The sequence below is a fragment of the Pygocentrus nattereri genome, chromosome 23 (genome assembly GCF_015220715.1).
Source record: "Pygocentrus nattereri isolate fPygNat1 chromosome 23, fPygNat1.pri, whole genome shotgun sequence".
Classification (NCBI taxonomy): domain Eukaryota; kingdom Metazoa; phylum Chordata; class Actinopteri; order Characiformes; family Serrasalmidae; genus Pygocentrus; species Pygocentrus nattereri.
Genome location: NC_051233.1, coordinates 18,381,814 through 18,401,699, shown reverse-complemented (window position 1 = coordinate 18,401,699; position 19,886 = coordinate 18,381,814). Strand labels below are relative to the sequence as shown.

The 19,886-nt window shown below is 38.0% G+C and overlaps 2 protein-coding genes across 4 annotated transcripts in view; one reads left to right on the top strand and one right to left on the bottom strand.

Annotated features, from left to right (window-relative positions):
• Positions 1-916, bottom strand: part of ptpa (protein phosphatase 2 phosphatase activator) — a 29,259-nt gene extending 28,343 nt beyond the window's left edge. The window contains exon 1 of the mRNA XM_037533436.1: positions 776-916. The gene's annotated coding sequence lies outside the window, so the exon portion shown is untranslated. The remainder of the gene's footprint in view (positions 1-775) is intronic.
• Positions 863-19,564, top strand: crata (carnitine O-acetyltransferase a). 3 transcript variants are annotated; one of them, XM_017697808.2, is made up of 14 exons: positions 863-992; positions 1,886-2,164; positions 2,864-2,982; positions 3,842-3,895; positions 4,949-5,114; positions 6,368-6,542; positions 10,570-10,748; positions 13,904-14,004; positions 14,159-14,278; positions 14,367-14,489; positions 14,748-14,883; positions 16,239-16,301; positions 16,747-16,884; positions 18,511-19,564. In XM_017697808.2, exons 1-14 carry the CDS (start codon positions 960-962, stop codon positions 18,724-18,726), a joined length of 1,902 nt encoding a protein of 633 aa, XP_017553297.1. In that variant the 5' UTR covers positions 863-959; the 3' UTR covers positions 18,727-19,564. The 3 variants fall into 3 exon arrangements, with proteins under 3 accessions (XP_017553297.1, XP_017553306.1, XP_037389332.1); XM_017697817.2 differs by lacking the exon at positions 863-992 and adding an exon at positions 1,251-1,319; XM_037533435.1 differs by lacking the exon at positions 863-992 and adding an exon at positions 1,396-1,496.
• Positions 19,565-19,886: the final 322 nt, after the last annotated feature.

The following is a 19,886-nucleotide window of genomic DNA, read 5'->3' as shown; positions in this document are numbered from 1 at the left end:
TTCGAATGTTTAGTCCATCCATTTTAAAATAATAAAAGTATTTGCTTTTACCCCGCGACCCTGGGGGAAGAGTGGCGCGTGTGTGTGTGTGTGTGTGTGTGTGTTTTATATATATATATATATATATATATATATATATATATATATATATATATATATATATATATATATATATATATACATATATATATATACATACATACATATATATATATATATATATATATATATATATATATATATATATATTTGTGTATGTTTTATATATATATATATATATATATATATATATATATGTGTGTGTGTGTGTGTGTGTGTGTGTGTGTGTGTGTGTGTGTGTGTAGGGTAGGTTGCGATTGCTTTAAAATGAATCAGTTTTAAAATGAATACTGCAATTTTGCCGCACGTGAACAGTATTTATTTCCATGTGAGTCCTGAGTGCAAACCTACTGAACTGATCCGCAAACTTATATTAAAAAAATGACCTTTCAAGGGGTCTTTAACGTTGAATTTCAACACCATTAACAACTGATGTAATTATTTGGACGCTTTATTATAGACTTTAATATTCATTTTAATTATGGTTATGATTTTGTATTTTTGAATAAACAAAATAACTTAATTATAAATATCTTGTCAATGAAAATTGTATATATTACGAATTCGAACTTTTCATTTACTTACTTGCTTATTTATTTATTTATTTTATTCATTCATTCATTCATTCAATCAATCATACATACATACATACATACATACATACATACATACATACATGCTGGTGTCAGATGTCTATGGTGGCATGCTGTGCCAGTTGAGCGGCCCCCAGTGGTCGTATGGTGGTGCTGCAGCAGCAGCAGCAGCAGCAGTACAGCTGAATCTGCGCGTCCTTCGTTTGAGCTCGGAGGCCTCTTCTCTTCTTGTGTGTTTAGGGGCGTTTCAGTCAAATAACTTCCACAATGACTGTATTAGGTTTTCTGGCCAGAACTCTGGTGAGTACAGACCATATAAAAAATGCTAACTTACGCACTAAACCGCCGCAGTTTGAGGCTGATAAATAGCTACAACTTGTAAGCTTAGTTAGCTAAAAGGAGCATCATTCTTGTGCTAGAGACGGTAAAGTAACGTTTCTCTTCCATTCGAGAGTGTAGCATAGCAGCTTAGCTAGCTGAAGTGCGGCAGCGACAGAGTGAACTTGTCTAACAAATAGACCTTTGGAACTGTATAACCTCAACATGCACCGCACACTAACTTAGGTCAGCTCAGTGACTGAACAGCTGAGTGTCTGATGTAAGGTAACGTTATCTTAAGTGGCTATGGTAAGTTACGAGTGTCTCTAACTGAACTTTGCCGTTAACGGTTCACTACGTGTTAGCAATGATGTTATGGAGTGTAGGTTAGTTAAGCTAGCTAACAGCTAAATCTGTTGACTAACAAAACAAGTACCACGTCGTACATCCACCGATTTAGCTCCCAGCGTAGGCTGTTGTTTTGAGGTAAGACCGTCAGAACTAAATACATATATGTGTACATATATATGATAGTGACTGTACATTGGTATTTTAGAACACTTTGGGTTTTCTCCACAAAATGTTTTGAAATACCAATGTACAGTCACTGAAATATACTCGTTAGGGTACCTTATATTTAGATGCTGCCTAGTGTTTTTTTTTTTTTGCTGTAAGCTGCAGTATTTAGTAAACTATCCTATCTTGAGCCATATAATTAGCAGAAACTGTTTAGTATAATTGGGCTAACTGGAGTTCTGGAGTGTAGATGGTAAAAGTGCACTTGACTGTCAATTTTTAGTCTGTTTCATAACACCTGTAGTCAGGCAGGTGTTACAGGATGTTAATCTTTTTTTTTGGGCACCACTTTCATTTAGAGAAAGACCGGCATGGTGAAGCCCTCCAGCCTTTTGAAACCGGTGGCTTTAACAAGGATTCCAGGGCGCTACCTGGCCCATCAGGAGAGTCTCCCTAAACTCCCTGTGCCGCCCCTGAAACAAACATGCGACCGTTATCTGGCTGCTCTGGAGCCAATAGTGGACTCGGAGATGCTGAAGAACACACAGGAACTGGTGAAGGAGTTTCAGGCACAAGGAGGGGTTGGAGACAGGCTGCAGAAGGGCCTGGAGCACCGATCGCGCAAGACAGACAACTGGGTAGGATGCTCTATGGACAGATTTAACTTTCCAAAAGTGGAGCAATTAAATTGCCATATACAGTTTTGTATCACTACATCACCAGTCTGCTACCAGTTGGCAGTGCAAAACAAAGTTATTGCAATCCAAAAATCCACTGCAGTAGATAGGGTCTAAATGATCTGCACTGCAGGACACAGAATACCCACAGTGCTTTGTATCACATGCATCAGAATGTCACTGTCGTTGTGGAGTGATGACCAAACTTGAATTGCAAATACTGTTCCTGTAATAGTTTTCTATATAAATATATTTTTGTACAACTTCTTTGATAAAGATGTTGCCCTTGATTTTCTGAATTGATTTGGCAGCACTGTTATTATGAGACCCCGTGGCCCAGAAGGAGAAGCAGATTAGAAGATGTTTGTGTGTGTGTGTGTGTGTGTTATTATGAGATATAGTTTCACAATATGTAATTTACACTTTGGCCTATAGCTGTTTCTTACTGTTTGCACAGCTTAATGATGGGGACACACCTAGAGGAGTATGCAGTCTTTCTTTTTTTTGGTACTTACGAAAGGCAGTTAAATTAAGTTCAGTGTAGTTTTGTTGACTGTCTCAACAAAAATGTATACATGAAACAGTAACTCAGATCAACAGTGTATTACTGTAGTTACTGCATTACTTTCTTTTCCTCTTCCCTTTTTTCTTCTTCTGTAGCTGTCTGACTGGTGGTTACAGACAGCCTATCTGGACTATCGGCTGCCTGTGGTTGTCCATTCCAGTCCTGGAGTTGTCCTCCCTCGTTTGGAATTTAGTGACCGCCAAGGTCAAATAAGGTCAAAATATTGACTTTATCTGTACACTGAAGGATTAAAATAATGAATATTATTTGATTAGGCATTGAGAAAGTAATATGCAAGTGATCTGCTTTTGTGCAGATGAATTATTGTGGATTTTAAAGAAGTAAAAAATGGTATACATAGAAATAAATTATACTAATTAGAGTATTAGTTGAGACACAACTATGTAAAATGACTTAAAACATGATGTTTTGCTTGAGTAAGATCAGGTTCAAGATTAGTGAATGTTTCCAAGTCTAATAATAAATATGGCTCTGGTGCTGACCTTTGTACACACTAACCCGATCTGGGCTGAGCTATTCAGAGAGCACACACTGCTGTTATCTGCAGAAAGTCCTAAACTAGTGCTAGGTCTCTTTCATAAATCCTCACTTTTGATTAATTATTGACTGGCCTCAGATCAGCACTGTGGAGTCTGCTAGCCTGTGATAGGTTGAGCACATGGAGTAAAAAGTTATCAGATGATTATGCAAGTACTATGTACACAATCCTGTGATGATATTATTTGTTTTGATCTGCATGGTAGACCAAAGTCTATTAGGAAATCATCACTGTCCAAATAACAGCAAGTATGTGAAAAATGGCAAATTTAGAGGAAAGGACAAAAACCTTCTTTACTTTCAGTGTACATTAATGTGATGGTAATTAGATTTTATTCCAAGCATTTTCTATTGGTCAAGTCATCATGAAATTTTCACACAATATAAAGTACAGCAGCTGTGCTTAGATGGCATAGAACAATAAAAACAAAAAAAGTTACTTTTTTTGGACAGTGATAAAATATTGGCCTTTGTACATCCTAGTATTAACTTGCAGTTTTCTCTGATCCTCACAGATATGCTGCTAAACTGATTGCTGGAGTTTTGGATTTCAAGAGTATGATTGACAAGTGAGTGATATATTGCAGCCTTGATTTCACTTTAAAAACTATTGTCAAAGTACACAATAACCTGCAGCCCTTGACCTTTATTCATCTTCATTCCATCAAGTTCACTGGTATATTTGTACGTTCAAATTTGTGTCTATACAGAATGTGAGAAAATTAGTATGTAATAAAACAGCTTGTCCATATTGTTATATTATTATGATTGTCAATTATCATTAATACCAGTAAAGATATAAACATACATTCCAAAAAAAGTTGTGACAGTGCAGTGCAGTGATTTAGTTAATTCAGTTTGACATAAAAAAATGTTTTCACTTTAATTTCTTTTTGGTAAATGTACACTTATTTCAAACTTGATGTCAGTAAAACATTTCAAAAAGGCAAGAGTGTGTTTACAGTTGTGTTATATGATCTTCCTTTTAGCAACACCTGAAGGTAGAATTGGTCCAGTTTTTTTTAATTAAAGACTTACTTATTTACATTTATTTAATATTTAAGATGTATGAGGTCATTAGTCTATAATTGAGGGGTTAGTATTAGTATACATGAGAATAAGGCATGCAAACACTGCATATTTAGGTATCCTACAAGACCTGGGGCAGAGGTTTTTTTTTTTTTTTTTTTAAGAGAAACTGTAAAATAACGGACAGTTTGTGCTTGTGGGGGAAGTTCAGCAGGTTATCTACAAACACCAGCGTAATATACCCCCTCTTTAGGAAACATCTTTTTTTGTATAGGAGCCTGACTTATTTTGACATGATTAAAAATTTTTGAGAGGTCAAACATAAGCCAAAATTTCACATACTGCTGCCATCAGCTTCAGCAGAAATGGGTTTCCATGTTGGGGCATTTCTGAGCAGCAACAATGGTAGCCATGTTAGTATCAAAAATGAGACAAGCCTTTCACAAATTTTAAATGTAATCATCAAGTCAGTATTTATAATCAGCCTTTGTAAAGCAGAGTAACACATTTAAGGCCGAGATTGGGTTTATGGCAGTAGATCTGTCTTTTGGGTTTGTAGTCTCTACATTACAGGTTTGTGTTCTGTGTTGCAGTGAAACTTTGCCAATAGAGTATCTGGGTGGGAAGATGCTGTGTATGAACCAGTATTACCAGGTGCTGTGCTCTTGCCGTATACCAGGAATCAAGAGCGACTCGGTGGTGAACTATGCACTGAACAAGAGGCCTCCTAGTCACATCACTGTGGTGCACAATTACCAGGTTAGCAGTGGAAGGCACATGCCTGAGTTGCACCAGTTATCGCTGATTAACTTTCCGAGTGTTTGAGCATTGCTTCTCCGCTATGGTGTATTATGCAGTTTTTATTTTATAAAAATAAAGTTGGGTAAATTTATTCTGTAAGAGTGTAAAACGGTTTTTATTTGGGCAGTTAACCCACATTTTATTTCTGCCAATGTATATTTGTGTTATTGTATTTCATTTTATGTCTATTTCTGTTATTATTACCATATTACTATGTATGTTTTCCCACAAGTTGGTTCCTAGCTAATAACAGTTACAAGGTAGTAAAATACTATTCAACAGTACTCAAAAACCTTCCTACTGAAGATCTACTTCCCTGCAGAGTTTAGTTTCAACCTGCATTTGCAGTTCCCTAACACTGCTTAACACTAATGCATCTGATCCAGCCAGTAAGGGCCTTCTGAAGAAGTTATTTAGCTGGAGCAGGTGTGGCAGATTGGTGTTGGAACCAGACTCCACAGATTCATAGATCTCAAGGACCAGAGTTGGTGACACCATGCATTATGTCCCATTGTTGTGATAGCAGCATCATATAAGTATTTAAGCTACCTTTGGACGAAAAAAAGTTATTAATGTTGTTTTAAGAACAGTTTGGAGGTATTGATTTGAACCTGCTCTTCATAGTAACATCAAAAGTGTTAGAAAATATACACAAAATTAATGTTTAAAAAAGCTTGGCAGATGTTTTATTCTTACTTAAGTAAAAAAAACACTGAGGATATTTACATTTCAGAAAAATACCATGTTATTAGGGGAAGTGTATATTTCAGAAGTCTGCAGTCAGATATAGTGCAGCAGCGATTATTATGGTACATAGCAAAGTACTTAAAAATTATTATTACAATGTTCTTCAAGAACATAAAACCTAAAGTATTCTGCCTGATTAGCCTCAGTAGATAGACTTTCTGATTTACATTCCTCATGCGTGTTGTTAATGTTAGCCTTTTATGGTTAATATGCAGTCTGTTGCAGTCAGTTATTATATCAACTTCCTGCAGGTCATTTCTGGTATTGGTGTCAATATCAAAAACATTTGAATTGGCCTCTTAGCAATGTCCTTCTTGTGACTGATGATCCTCTACTGCAGCTCTCTTTCTAAGCATTTTCTCAAAACCATATAGTCAGAATATATGCATGCATTATTCAAGATGCAGGGTCATGAGTAAGAGCATCACTTTTGACATAAACCTTTTTCTTCTATGCTGCTGTAGTTCTTTGTTCTGGATGTATACAACAGTGATGGCACGACACTGACCGTGGATCAGCTCTACATTCAGCTGGAAAAAATCTGGAACTCCTCCCTACAGACCAACAAGGAGCCAATCGGCATCCTCACCTCCAACCACCGCAACAGCTGGGGCAAGGCCTACGCCAACCTGATAAAAGGTTAGCACTGCACATTGTTACTTCGCTCTCAGAAGGCCTAACAGAATGTATGCACAAGTGGGTTTACTCCAGCATCAGGTGGATTTAGGTTGCAGGAAAGAAAAAAGGTATTTTGAATTGTTTTGGGAAAGCATATATTACTGTCATAATGTATATGGACAAGGAAGTATTTACAGTATTTAGTGATTAATAGTATAAAATCTCGGACTTCATTTAGATTTCAGTTCAAGGGAAGGGAATCCGTGCACTGAGAACCACCTCAATCTATAATATGTCTAAATGTGTCAACCACAAACTAAAAAAAAGTTCCATTACATAGCAGAGAGGTACTGAAAAAAGCTGGTTTGGTTAGCCTTCCTTCGATGGCATACTATAGCAATAGTCGTATATCACACTGACATTTGCCATTTATCTGAAGTAGACTGGAAAGCAGGGCGCTCGCGATTCATTCACAACTTCAGTTTTACACATCAATCAATCAAACGAGTCACTGAATAAAAAAGAGCACAAACAAAAAAACTAGATTACTTCATTAACAGCTATTGGCGCTGCTCTGTAGGCGACCCTGCCAGTCTGCAGTGACAGCAGAGGAGGGGAAAGTTCAGCTACTTACTGCTTAAATTCATTTAGGGCATCATATACCTTCAAAGAGGGGGCAGATATTTATTATCACCACCAAGAATTCTACGGTGATATGAAGCTAAACTTAGCTTTTTAATTACCAGCTTCATGATCGATTTCCACCTTAAATGGTGAGGCAACCTCAGGTACCAGAATGTGACTGCTGCACCATTTAAGGTGGAATGGGAAATTTCTCTAGGTAATGACCGGGACATCAGTGGATTACTAGCGATTTTAATGCATGTTATGAAGGAAATGACCATAAAATGCTATTGCAATGGTTCTCTTACAATACAACGGCTTTTTAACAGAGAAATACTTACAGTTATGTGTCTCTTTGGTCACTTGTGCAGCCATCTTGCCGATGATTCGCAGGGCATTCTGGGAATTTTCTCATAACACTCCGTTTGTAGTGTGCCTCTGAAAAATCTCTGTTTGAAGGGACAAATAGCCCCAACACTTCACCCTACCCCTCCATCTCAACAACAATCGGGACAACCCTGCCCCTAGACGTAAACGTGCAAAATGGAGGGTAGGGCTAAGTATTACGGGCAAGGGGTGAAATGGGACTGGGCCTAAATGTGCCAGTAAACAGCAAGGGGAAAACACAAAGAAAGAACGAGGGGAAAATTCACATTTTCCATTTCACCTCAGTAAGCCAACTTCAACCTTTTGGAGCAAATGCAAACATCAGCAACTAAATTTAGCACAAAAAGTAAGGAAATTTGTGTTTGGTAGATTATTACTTTGTTGTAAAAAATGCTTCTTGGCATTAAATCTTATACTGTTGGAAAGCCTGTTAATTTCCCTTTTAAATGGTGCAACATTTGTAAGGAACATGCATTTGTGGGATGCTGAGTTTGCGGGTTGTGCCCATGAAAAATTTGCCAAATCTTCTCTGCCATTGCCAAACAGCTTATTTTGCTGTTGCTATTGACAGTTGTTTTGAGCTTCTTGTACCCCCAGGTGCTGCCAGTCAGGTGTCAATCAGGCACCTGTGAGCATGGGACCTGCTACTTTGGTCAGTAGGTGTCTGCTCCAAGAATCAGCATGCCACATTTGATCTGGATAGGGCAACTTCAAGCTGGTGTGCCACAAAATGTTTCAGCAAGTTGCAGCATTATTTGGAGTGAGCCTTAGTGCCATCTTCAAACTGAAGGCCAAGTTACATAAAATGGGGGATGTCAGAGACAAGCCGCGAAGTGGGCGTCCCAAGAAGACGACACCCCAATAAGATCGTTTCCTCACCCTGTCAGTACTTAGGTACCGTAGGCTGTCTTCTACAAATTTGTAGTCAAGATTTGCAGGACGATATGCCTGACGGCTCTCTGCCCAGACAGCCCGGAACAGACTGCACGCAGCAAATCTCTGGTCTCACCGGGCTGCGAGGAGGCCTGCCATGACTGCCCTTCACCGTCAGGCCCATTTGCGCTAGTGTCGGCAACACGTGCACTGGAACCTGAACATTATGTTCAGTGATGAGTCCAGATTCTGCCTACAGCAGTTGAATCGAAGGGTCAAAGTGTGGAGGAAGTGTGATGGTATGGGGAAAACGAGGCTTGTCATCATTGGAGGCAATCTCAATGCAGAGAGATATCGTGATGAAATTCTGCAACCAGTGGCAGTCCCATATCTCCACAGTCTGGGCCCGAACTCTATTCTCCAAGAAGGCAACGCTTGCCCCCACAGAGCGGAGTTTATCAGAGACTACCTCCAGAATTTTGGAGTGGAGAGGATGGAATGACCTGCTGGCAGTCCTGACCTCAACCCCATTGAACACTTGTGGGATCAGCTTGGGTGTGCAGTTTGTGCCAGAGTGACCAACACAATCACGTTGGCGAAAAATGCTGGTTGAAGAATGGGATGCCATCCAACAGTAGTGTGTGACCCTGCTGGTGACCAGCATGAGGAGGAGGTGGCAGGCTGTTATGGCTGTGTATGGTTCTTCCACATACTACTGAGGCTCCTGTTTGTTAAATGAATAAATTGTTAAATTACCAATATGTCTTGTTTCTTCAAACTTCAATCATCCAATCCATCAAACACCAAACAAGTCAATGGCAGAATAAACAGTTTGGCATTAGCAGAGAGGATTTGGCAAATTTTTCATGGGCGCAACCCACATACTCAGGTCTTCTGCTCATCCCACAAATGCATGTTCCTTACAAATGTGGCACCATTTAAAAGGGAAATTAATAGGCTTTCCAACGGTATAAGATTTATTGCCAAGAAGCATTATTACAACAAAGTAATAATCTACCAAACACAAATTTCTTTACTTTTTGTGCCAAGTTTATTTCACCCCACAGCATTCAAGTGACCGCTGAGTTCTGAATAGCCGAAACAAACAACTAGCTCCACAGAGATGTTGATAGCTACCAATTTTTATCTATGTTTGGCCCGCTTCAGTCAGCAGTTAGGCAGAGTATTCATTTCAGCCACACTTTAGTCAAGTCAAGAGACTTTTATTGTCATTCCATCTATGTACAAGTACACAGTGGAGTGAAATTACGTTCCTCCAGGAACAACACGGTGCAACAAGGAACAAAAAGTACAAAGTGCGAACGTGCAGACACAGTGTGTAAACAAAAAATTTAATTAGAAACAATAAATACGATAAATTAAACAGATATTAAACACAGTAAACAGGACAGTGCAGCACCGACACAGCACTCATTCTGGACATGAGGTAGTGGAATAAGGTGCAGATATATTAACATGCTGTGATCTGTGAGTCACGCAGTCAGATGACATACATAAACACAGCAATTACTGAGGTAGAAAAACCTGAGTAAAACAGTGAAAACACAGTGTAGCAGCAATGGTCCAGAAAGTGCAAGTAGAGCATCAAATCTAATAGAGCATGCACAATATAAGATTGTAAATTATCTCATAGTGCTTACCTGTAGTTGTTTTTGTAGTGAGCCTTTAGTTTACATTTTTTATTTATGTACAGGTACTACACTTGTTTGTTTATATATATATATATATATATATATATATATATATATATATATGTATGTATGTATGTATGTATATATATATATATATATATATATATATATATATATATATATATATATATATATTATTTTTATTTATTTATTTTTTTTTTTTTTTTGGACTGTCTTCTAATAAAAGTGACTTGTGCCAGTTATATGTTACAGACATACTTGGGAATTACCAAAAAAAAAAAAGAAGCAATGTTTTCTAATTCTGTATGAAAAATTTATTGTGTTGCAAAAACAATAATGTATCATTTTGTGAAATTTGTGCATTGTTACACCCCCACTCCCCCACTAGTTATTTATAAAGCCTTATTATGCAATTCAGGGTGCTGCTTCACTTATCATAAACTAGCTTGGGTCTGTACCTTTCCAAAAGCCTTTATGTTCTCATCTTTCAGATAAAACAAATAAGGAATCAGTACGGGCAATTCAGAAGAGTATCTTCACTGTGTGTCTGGATGCTCCTATGCCTCGAGTCTCAGATGAAATGTACCGTACTCGGGCAGCTGTGCAGATGCTACATGGAGGGGGCAGTCGGTGGAATAGCGGAAACCGCTGGTTTGACAAGACACTTCAGGTTAGTATAGACAAACATGCACAGTTAAAAATCCTTATCAAGCCACTTTGCTCAAACACTACTGTTATGTTATTCTAAAGCTGTTGAAGAAGTGCTTAGTAATAATACAAACAGTGCATAGTATGGGAAGTTGTAGCAACATGGCAATGTTATAAAATTCCATACCAAAATTATTTGTGTGATACTAAAATTCAGCATTATATAAAAACCTTTTGAAAAAATAGACCCCACTGTGCTCACTAAATGTATTATCCAGCTTTTGTATCGCAGTGTCTTAAAGAAGGTTCTCATTCACATTACTGTTGGATATGCATCCAGGGAATGCTGGCATGGTCTTGTTGAATGAATGAGCAGGCAGACAGACAAACAAACAACTGGCAGACAAGCAAATATACAAACAGATGGCTGGACAGCTAAATGGACAGACAAACAAAGAAAAGAAAAGAAAAACAGACAGACCAATATACTAATTTAATATCTATGTTTCCCTGACTCCTACAGAGAGAAAGAGCCTGTAGGGCAGGGGTTCCCAATTCTCTACCACCTGGCAGAGTTTAGCATCACCTAATACACCTGATCCAGGTGATGAATGCCCACAAAAGTAAGATTAACCCACTTATTTAATTAAATTGAGTTTCCCAGTGGGGTGCGTGTGTGTGGGTGTATAAATATACACACAGCTGCACTCAAAACTCATTCAACTCCATCAAAGTGCAAGGCAATTTGGTAATAGAAGTAAAATTTGATGGAAAAGGTTTATTACTGTTTTGAAGCAATTTTGAGAACATTGAGTTGAGTATACTGCTAAAAGTTCAATGAAACCTCCATGGCTGTCCAGTGCAAAATTGTTTTGTGGCACATCCTTTACAATTCATAAACCCCAATAAATGCTTCCAGTAGGCATACCCACAGCTTCCTTTAAGTCCCATAAAAGACTTTCAAAGGGATTTAAATTCGAGAACTGAGATGTCCACTCAAGGACATTCCAGAACCAGTTCCTGAACCAAGTTTTGGTTGACTTGAATGTATGCTTGGGATCAATATTGTTGAAAAGTACAGTGATCACGAAGCTTTAATTCACACACTGAAGACAATACATTCTTTTCTGGTATTTTGAAGAATCCATGATGCCAGTCAAATGCTCAATTTCCTGTATGTTCATGATGCCAGTCAAATTGCCAGTTCCTGTAGCAGCAAAATGCCCCTTCCATAGGACTGCCTTACAAGTATAAGGTAGTATGCCAGCGCATATACACTTCCAAATATACAATTTCCAAAAGTATTCGGTTGTCTGCCTTTACATGCATATCAACTTGACATCACATTCTTAATACATAGGGTTTAATATGATGTTGACCCACCCTTTGCAGTTGAAACAGCATCAACTCTTCTGGGATGACTTTCTACAAGGTTTAGGTTTTTTTTGTGTTTTTTTTTCTTTCTTTTTTTTTTTTTTTAAACCCTATTTTCTCCTCAATTTAGTGTTCTTCAGTTCCACCCATTGGTTAGGACTCCCCCAATCACACAATGCTATCTACGCTAGGAGGGTGAAGCACAGGCTTCCTCTGAGACCTGTGAAACCAGCCACCACTTCTTTTCGAACTGCCGCTCACGCAACATACACGCACACACACTCACGCACGCACAGCCAAATGTGCTCGGCGGAAAACCCCAACCGTCAGATCTGTTACGTTATCTAACAGACACCTGCTCTAACTAGGCATTGTGTTGAGTGATGGGGGGACAAGGGGGCCCATCCTGCCCACCCAGAGAGAGCGAGGCCAGTTGTGCGTTCTTGGACTCCTGGCTACGGATAGAAGTAGCATCACCAGAGATCGACCTCCTGAAGATGAGGCCAACGCTTAGATGTTTGCGCCACTCGGGAGCCAATAGTGTGTTTATGGTCATTTTTAGCCATTCTTCTAGAAGCGCATTTGTGAGGTCAGACACTGATGTTGGACGAGAAGGCCTGACTCACAGTCTCCACTCTAAGTCATCGCAAAGGTGTTCTATCAGGTTGAGGTCAGGACTCACTGTGTGCAGGCCAGTCAAGTTCTTCCACACCAAACTCACTCATCCATGTCTTTATGGACCTTGCTTGCCGTCCCCAAACTGTTCCCACAAAGTTTAGAGTACAAAATTGTCCAAAATCTCTTGGTCTGCTGAAGCATTGCGACTTCCTTTCACTGAAACTAAGTGGCCGAGCCCAGGTCCTGAAAAATAACCCCTCACCAAATTTTACAACTGGCACAATGCAGTTAAAACAAGTATCATTCTCCTGGCAACTGCCAAACACAGACTCGTCCATTGGAGTTCCAGATGAAGAAGCGTGATTCGTCACTCCAGAGAACATGTCTCCACTGCTGTAGAGTCCAGTGGCAGCATGCTTTACACCACTGCATTCGACACTTTCCATTGTGCTTGGCGATGTAAGGCTTGGACGCAACTGCTCAGCCATGGTAACCCATTCCATGAAGCTCTGCGCACTGTTGATGAGCTAATCTGAAGGCCACATGATGTTTGGAGGTGATTGGAGTTTGGAGGTGATCTTTAGTGATTGACTGCAGAAAGTTGCTGGCACTATGCGCCTCAGCGTCCGCTGACCCTGCACTGTCCTTTTACGTACCACTTCGCAGCTGAGTTGCTGTTGTTCCCAATCACTTCCACTTTCCACTATAATGTCACTGACAGTTGACTGTGGATTATTTAGTAGCAAGGAAATTTTACGACTGACTTTTTGCACAAGTGACATCCTATCACAGTTCCATGGTGGAATTCACTTAGCTCCTGAGAGCGACCCATTCTTTCACAAATGTTTGTAGAAGTAGTCTGCATCTAGCATATCACAAAACTGGAAGACATTAGTGAGTGGCAGTTCCCCAATCTAAAAAATCTGTGGTGTTCTTTTTGCCAGTGTGTGGGTCGTCATGGCAGAGTAACAAAAATTCTGTTAAAATCTGTTTAGATTTGAAAGTCATTTAGTGTAGACCCATTTAAAAAGAATTCTGTTAACAGCGCTAATAAGTTAGCATGAATGCACCTTTGTTTATTTAATTAAAAGTTGTTCACAAAGGGACATAAGTGAAAGGTCACTTTTAGTAGACTTCAGTACACCTAACTCAAAATTCTTTTTGTGTTCCATCATCTCTCTCTAGTTTATCATTGGTGAAGATGGAACATGTGGTGTGATTTATGAACATGCCCCTGCAGAAGGCCCACCAATTGTGGCACTGATTGATCATGTGGTGGAATACACGTAAGTAGTGTTTTTTTTGTTTGTTTGTTTTGTTTTGTTTTTTAAACAGGGTATTTTAAGTAAAAATGTTTTTTGATGGTGTGTCAGGTTTGAAATGTGAGATTTTTAGCAACAGTGATAGCTGCTAAGTCCTGAATTTGGTTTTCTTCATTAGGAAAAAGTCAGAAATGGTGCGTACTCCCATGGTTCCTCTTCCCATGCCTAAAAAATTGCGCTTCAACATTACTCCAGAGATTAAGAGGGACATTGAGGAGGCCAAGCAAAACATGAACATGTGAGAAGGAAAACAGCTTTCATTCTTTATTGTTTAGATTCTTTAGATATGCATGTTTTGTTAATTATCACTCTTGTACATTTTACAGAATGGTTCATGACTTGGACATGAAAGTCATTGTGTTCTCCCATTTTGGCAAAAATGTTCCAAAGTCTTATAAGATGAGCCCTGATGCCTTTATTCAGGTTGCTCTGCAGCTTGCATATTACAGGTAAGCCCTATTAATATGGCTTAAAACTCTTTCATTAAGAGACATGCATGCTGTCTTTCTGGAAGCTAAAATCCAAGTCCTGTAAACACTGACTTTATCTTTTGGAAAGATATTAAGAAAATTGACCCTTAAGTGTGTACCGAAAATTTTAGGGGATTTCAGAGTAACATTTTCTCTAAATAGACAGATTGAGAGAGATTTAATTGTATAATTTGCCACAGATTATGTCTTTTGACCTCCATCACTCTTGACCCTCAGGACGTACAAGCGTTGCTGTGCCACTTATGAGAGTGCCTCTCTGCGCATGTTCAAACTGGGCCGAACCGACACTATCCGCTCAGCAACTAGTGATTCTGCCAATTTTGTCAAAACCATGGATGACCCTGTTAAACAGGTTTGCTCAGTTGTATCAGTTTTTCACTTTCGGGAGTAGTTTAAAATAAGAGCACAATCTGAAATTGAATATGTACTCAATTAAGACAGAGGTAGACACAGGCTGTGTTTACATGCAAATATATTTTTTAATACATTCTCATTACAGATTAAAACTAAGGTGTTACATGCTCTCCTGAACAATCTGATGAAAACTACAAGTAATCTGATCCAAAATTACAAGCATGCACAGAGTACCACTTAGTGTAGACGTTACCACGATAACAAGCATTATGTGTGTTGTGTCAGAGTGAGAGGAGCAGCAGTGTGATATGTGAGTTTTCTGTTGGTGCACTTGTGTTTTTAATTGCTTTAGAATTATGGCTGACTCAGAAAAATGTACTTCACATGTATTTAGTAAAGAAAGGGGGAGAGGAAGACGTCATGTTTTGAGACGCATAAGCTGGACACCAGTCCCACCGCCATCCTTTAAAGTGAAAGCATGAACTTTGAACTTCTGTAGACCAGTTTCTGGCTCCCCCCATCATGAACTTCATAAACTTTCGCTATGATGTGAACACATACTTAAACCTTTTTCCAATTGGGAATGTAATCAGTTATACTCATTACATACATGGCTATTATTCTTCTGTTTAACAGATTATTTGCAGGATTACCCACCTTGTTCAAAAGGATAAAAATTTAATTCCGAATGGCCTCAGTCAGACTAGTGTTTTCCGACTGAGGTGTATACATGGATGAATTCTATTCCAGTCGAGCTAATAGTTTAATTATTAAAGGATTATCAGGCTGCATATAAACACAGTAGCCCTACACAGTCATTCCATTTAAACTGCATTCTGACTTGTGAGTCACTAGAGCTTGAGATGTTTTAATTATTTAAATGATACAGGTCTTTTTTTTTTTATCAGAACAGCTAAGCTGTTGCTATGTGAAATTGGTGGTGGGCAGGACAGATAAAATTCAGTATCATGCTATTTTTCTTACACACTCTGGACAAAAGTATTGGGACACACTTCTAAATCATTGAATTCAGGTGTTTCATAGGACTTTTGGGTATTGGAAATGTTGAGTGACAAATTATGCTTCTCTGTCTGGGTTTGCTGAATGCCAGGAGAATGTTACCTGCCTGACTGCTTTGTCCCAACTGTAAAGTTTGGTTGAGAAGGGATAATGCTGTAAGTTTGTGTTTCAGGGGTTGGATTTAGAAAGTGTCATAAAAGCTCCTGTCGGTGTAATGTGTAGGTGTCCCAATACTCCAGATAGCCTAACTTAACTGCCTCAAACAATGCTGAATTGTTAAGTAGACTTTCTTATGTAGATTTTGCTTCTCTGTCTTGCTGTTTTGATTACTAGAACACAGAAAAGGTGGCACTTCTGGAAAAGGCAGTGAAGGCACACAGAGCCTACACAGATATGGTAAATGGCACTTTCCTCCTTTAAGATTTTTTTTATGCTGATTGCAATTGCCCAAGAAAAAATGATCAATGGTGAGATAAAGCATGTAATTGTACTGTTTTAATCATATTTTTCATTTATGTTCTTTATTTAGTTACTTTTTAAGTTATAATTTGAAATGTTTTTGTATTTATTTAATTTGTATTTAATTTAATTTGTAAAGCAAGTTTATAAATAAACTTGCCTGTTGAACAGTGATTAACAGGCCCAAAGTTTCTTCTGTTAAAAACTTCTGATTTTGGGACAATTTCATGAATATGCATGTGATTGGTCAGGATACTCATAGAACCCTCAATAGGAGTGTCACACTAATCATATATTTTCATGATTAACTGAAAGAAGAGATATATTTATAACTGCACAACCTCAGTACTGACTCCTTAGGTTTGTTTCTGTCTTTGTGCAGGCAATCCGTGGGCAGGCCATTGACAGGCATTTACTTGGCTTGAAGCTGCAGGCCATTGAAGACTTGTCAGCATTGCCAGATATTTTCATGGACACATCATTTGCTGTAGCCAACCACTATAACCTTTCAACTAGCCAGGTATTAGCAATCAGTCATTCCCGCTTTTAATAATAAGGATGTCCTTATCAAATATTTTTGCCCCGACCTCAATCCAAGTGTTTTAATATTAGTCTTACAGTACTAATTCTGACGTATATATTTTTGTGAATGATATAGCAATAAAACACACCCTAAAATATGTTAAAGTACCAAACCACTTTACCTAACATATTCTAGGCTGTCTATGGCTGAACGATTTGGCAAAAATATCAGATTACCCTTTTTTTTTCTTTTTCTTTTTTTTTTTTTTTACAAATATTGCGATTTTAAATGCATAGAAAATCATTTTCTATAAAATAACTAGTTAAATAAATTAGGCCTGTATTTTTCGCTAAAAGAAAAACCCAGAATATTATTTTTATTGCATTAAGCGTAAATGTTAAATGCATTACACTAGTTGTGATGGGTATGATGTCACATGCATAGAACATGGATGCTTTGCTGCTTCTAATTGGTAAACACAGGCAGTTCACATGCTCTGTGCTTTTAGGCTAAATGTTCTCAATTTAAAACTTAGAGCAAAAATTGCTGATAATGTGTTCTGTCATAAAATTTGAAGGGATTGTGATTTTAAATTTGACCTCAAATTGGAATTTCAATATAAAAATTATTAATCTTTCAGCACTAAGGTTGCCAAATGACTTTGAAATGCTACAATAGCTACACTTCCATCCAAAATATTTATAATGAAATGTTTTAATGCTTCACAAAATTTGGCAGTGTAGGCTATGAATATGGAATTTATTGATATTTTATGAATGTTGTTTTCCTTTAACTTTAGCCAATAAATTGTTTGAGCATACCTGATATACTGTGAAAACCTGTGTTGCCCCCCCCCTGTGTTCCACCTTTCCATGTGCCTCACACAAAACGCATGGCAGAGAGGTATAGCTGGGCAGTAAAGCACTAAGTGTACAAGTGTGTTTAATAGAAGCGTCCTGCCAGGTCGCAAAAAATAATAGAACATTTTTTGCATTTTCATTTAGTCACTTGCAGTTTGCTCAAAAGTTGATGGAAACACATGTTAAATTCCTTGCATTACAGATCGCATGAAACCTTGATTATTTCTACATTTTTTTCTGCTGTATTTCAGTATTTCTGTCTATTGAAGTAAAAGTTTTAAATCTTTCTGGCAGCATTTTGTTTAGACACATGGCTGTTTAATCAAGACTGCTTAATTTCAGTTATAGTTCTTTGACTTTACAAAAATCACTCTTTTAAGCCATTTCTGAGATGATGCATGATTATTATCTATCGTTTTTTTTACCAGGCTGAAAAATCTTGAGATAGTTTTTATCATTTGGCTCGGTCCCTCCACTACACCACTCACATAAACAAAGCACATAATAATATTCCTAAGCAAGAACCAGAATTAGATCAGGCTTAATATAGTGGTGAAATGGAGGGAAATCCTTCCAAACGTAGGTATTATCTTTATCCAGCAGCCTTAAAAAATATGTCTTGATCAGCTCTGATACCTGTCTTCTAACTTAAAAAGGGGCATCCCTTTTAAATGTGTTCTTTACTTGTTCCCACCATTAAAACACTGTTACAGTAGAATGTCTTTAAAAGAGCATCACATCTTTTCTCTCTGTACCTCTTCAGGTTCCAGCAAAGACCGACTGTGTGATGTGTTTTGGCCCGGTGGTACCTGATGGATACGGCGTGTGCTACAACCCCATGGAGGAGCACATCAACTTTGCTGTGTCTGCTTTCAACAGCTGTGCAGACACAAATGCTGCACGAATGGTCCAGGCTCTGGAGGACGCTCTGGTAGATATGAAGACCCTTCTGGACCAAACACCCAAAGCCAAGCTGTGAAGACCATAGACTGACCCTGTGGGCAGCACTCGCTGAAGCACTAACAGTTGATGAAGCACTTTTCAACAGGTCTTTGAACCTGGCATCACACAGGTTTTGACTGTAAATCACTTTGCAAAGTGCCATTCTTTGGTGTTCTTACCAAATTCACAGGATGTTTCTCAAAACTGGTGAACTGGTGGTAATTTTTTTTTAAGAAACATCACTGGATTCTTGAGTTGTTTGTTGTTTTTACCAGAAAAGTCAATTTATCAAAATTGTCAAACAGTTTTTTTTTTATTTCTGTTAGATTTCAGTTTTTGTGACTTGTCAAGAGATTTTTTTTTGTGCTTTTACACATGTAATCATCAATTTAGTTAAATTTATGGCCATTGAGTGATTTCCTCTTTTTCTTTCTTTATTGCAATGTATAGAATATAGTAATAGAGTATACTACTCTAGAATAAGTGAAGCAGAAAGCTATCTAGGACCTTGTGCCATTTTGCTGCTGTTGTGAACATGTGTGTATGCATGTGTCTGTGTGTGTGCCATGATCCTTTACTCTTTATTTTGTAATAATATAATTATGTAAATACAGAGAGAAATGCTCATCTTTCTTTGCACACAGCTGATTTACTATAAAGGGAGGTCTTATAAAATGTATTTAAAATCTTTATATTGTAACGTGTTACATGTTCAGGTTGCAACCTATCTAATGCTGCATTGTGGCTCATTGTTTTAACTAACATGTGCAATTGATTAATTGTCTCATCTGAATTGTATGAAATAATTTCTAGTGTAAGAGAATATTATTCAGTGACACGTTAATAAACAAATGAAAATTTGTCATGAAAAGCCATATTTCTGCATGATTCAGTCATTGAGAAGTAGACGAAGTGATGCAGAGTGGTTTGATGCGTGACCATGTATTGTAGAGAATTTAGCTTAGAATTTAGCAGAAAATTTAAACCCCCCCTAATTTAAGTGTAAATCTATATTCAACACCGTGAAATGGTGTCAATCCTTTCAGTGTTGTTTACAGTCAAATTTGCACCAGTGAACTCTCTTACCCCTCAAATAAACTTGCAAGCGCTCTCTTAATAAGAACAGCCTGCCTGTCACAGCTCAACTCGTTTTGTCACGTGATCGTTGGAATCCTTTTCAATCCCCGTCTCAATTAG

What these genes read in the sequence shown, in the direction of transcription:
- crata (XM_017697808.2), top strand. Translation starts at nt 960, where the DNA reads ATGACTGTATTAGGTTTTCTGGCCAGAACTCTG. An exon ending in GGTTTGACAAGACACTTCAG is followed by an intron (nt 10,749 to 13,903) that starts GTTAGTATAGAC and finishes ATCTCTCTCTAG; the next exon opens with TTTATCATTGGTGAAGATGG. An exon ending in ACAGAGCCTACACAGATATG is followed by an intron (nt 16,302 to 16,746) that starts GTAAATGGCACT and finishes GTCTTTGTGCAG; the next exon opens with GCAATCCGTGGGCAGGCCAT.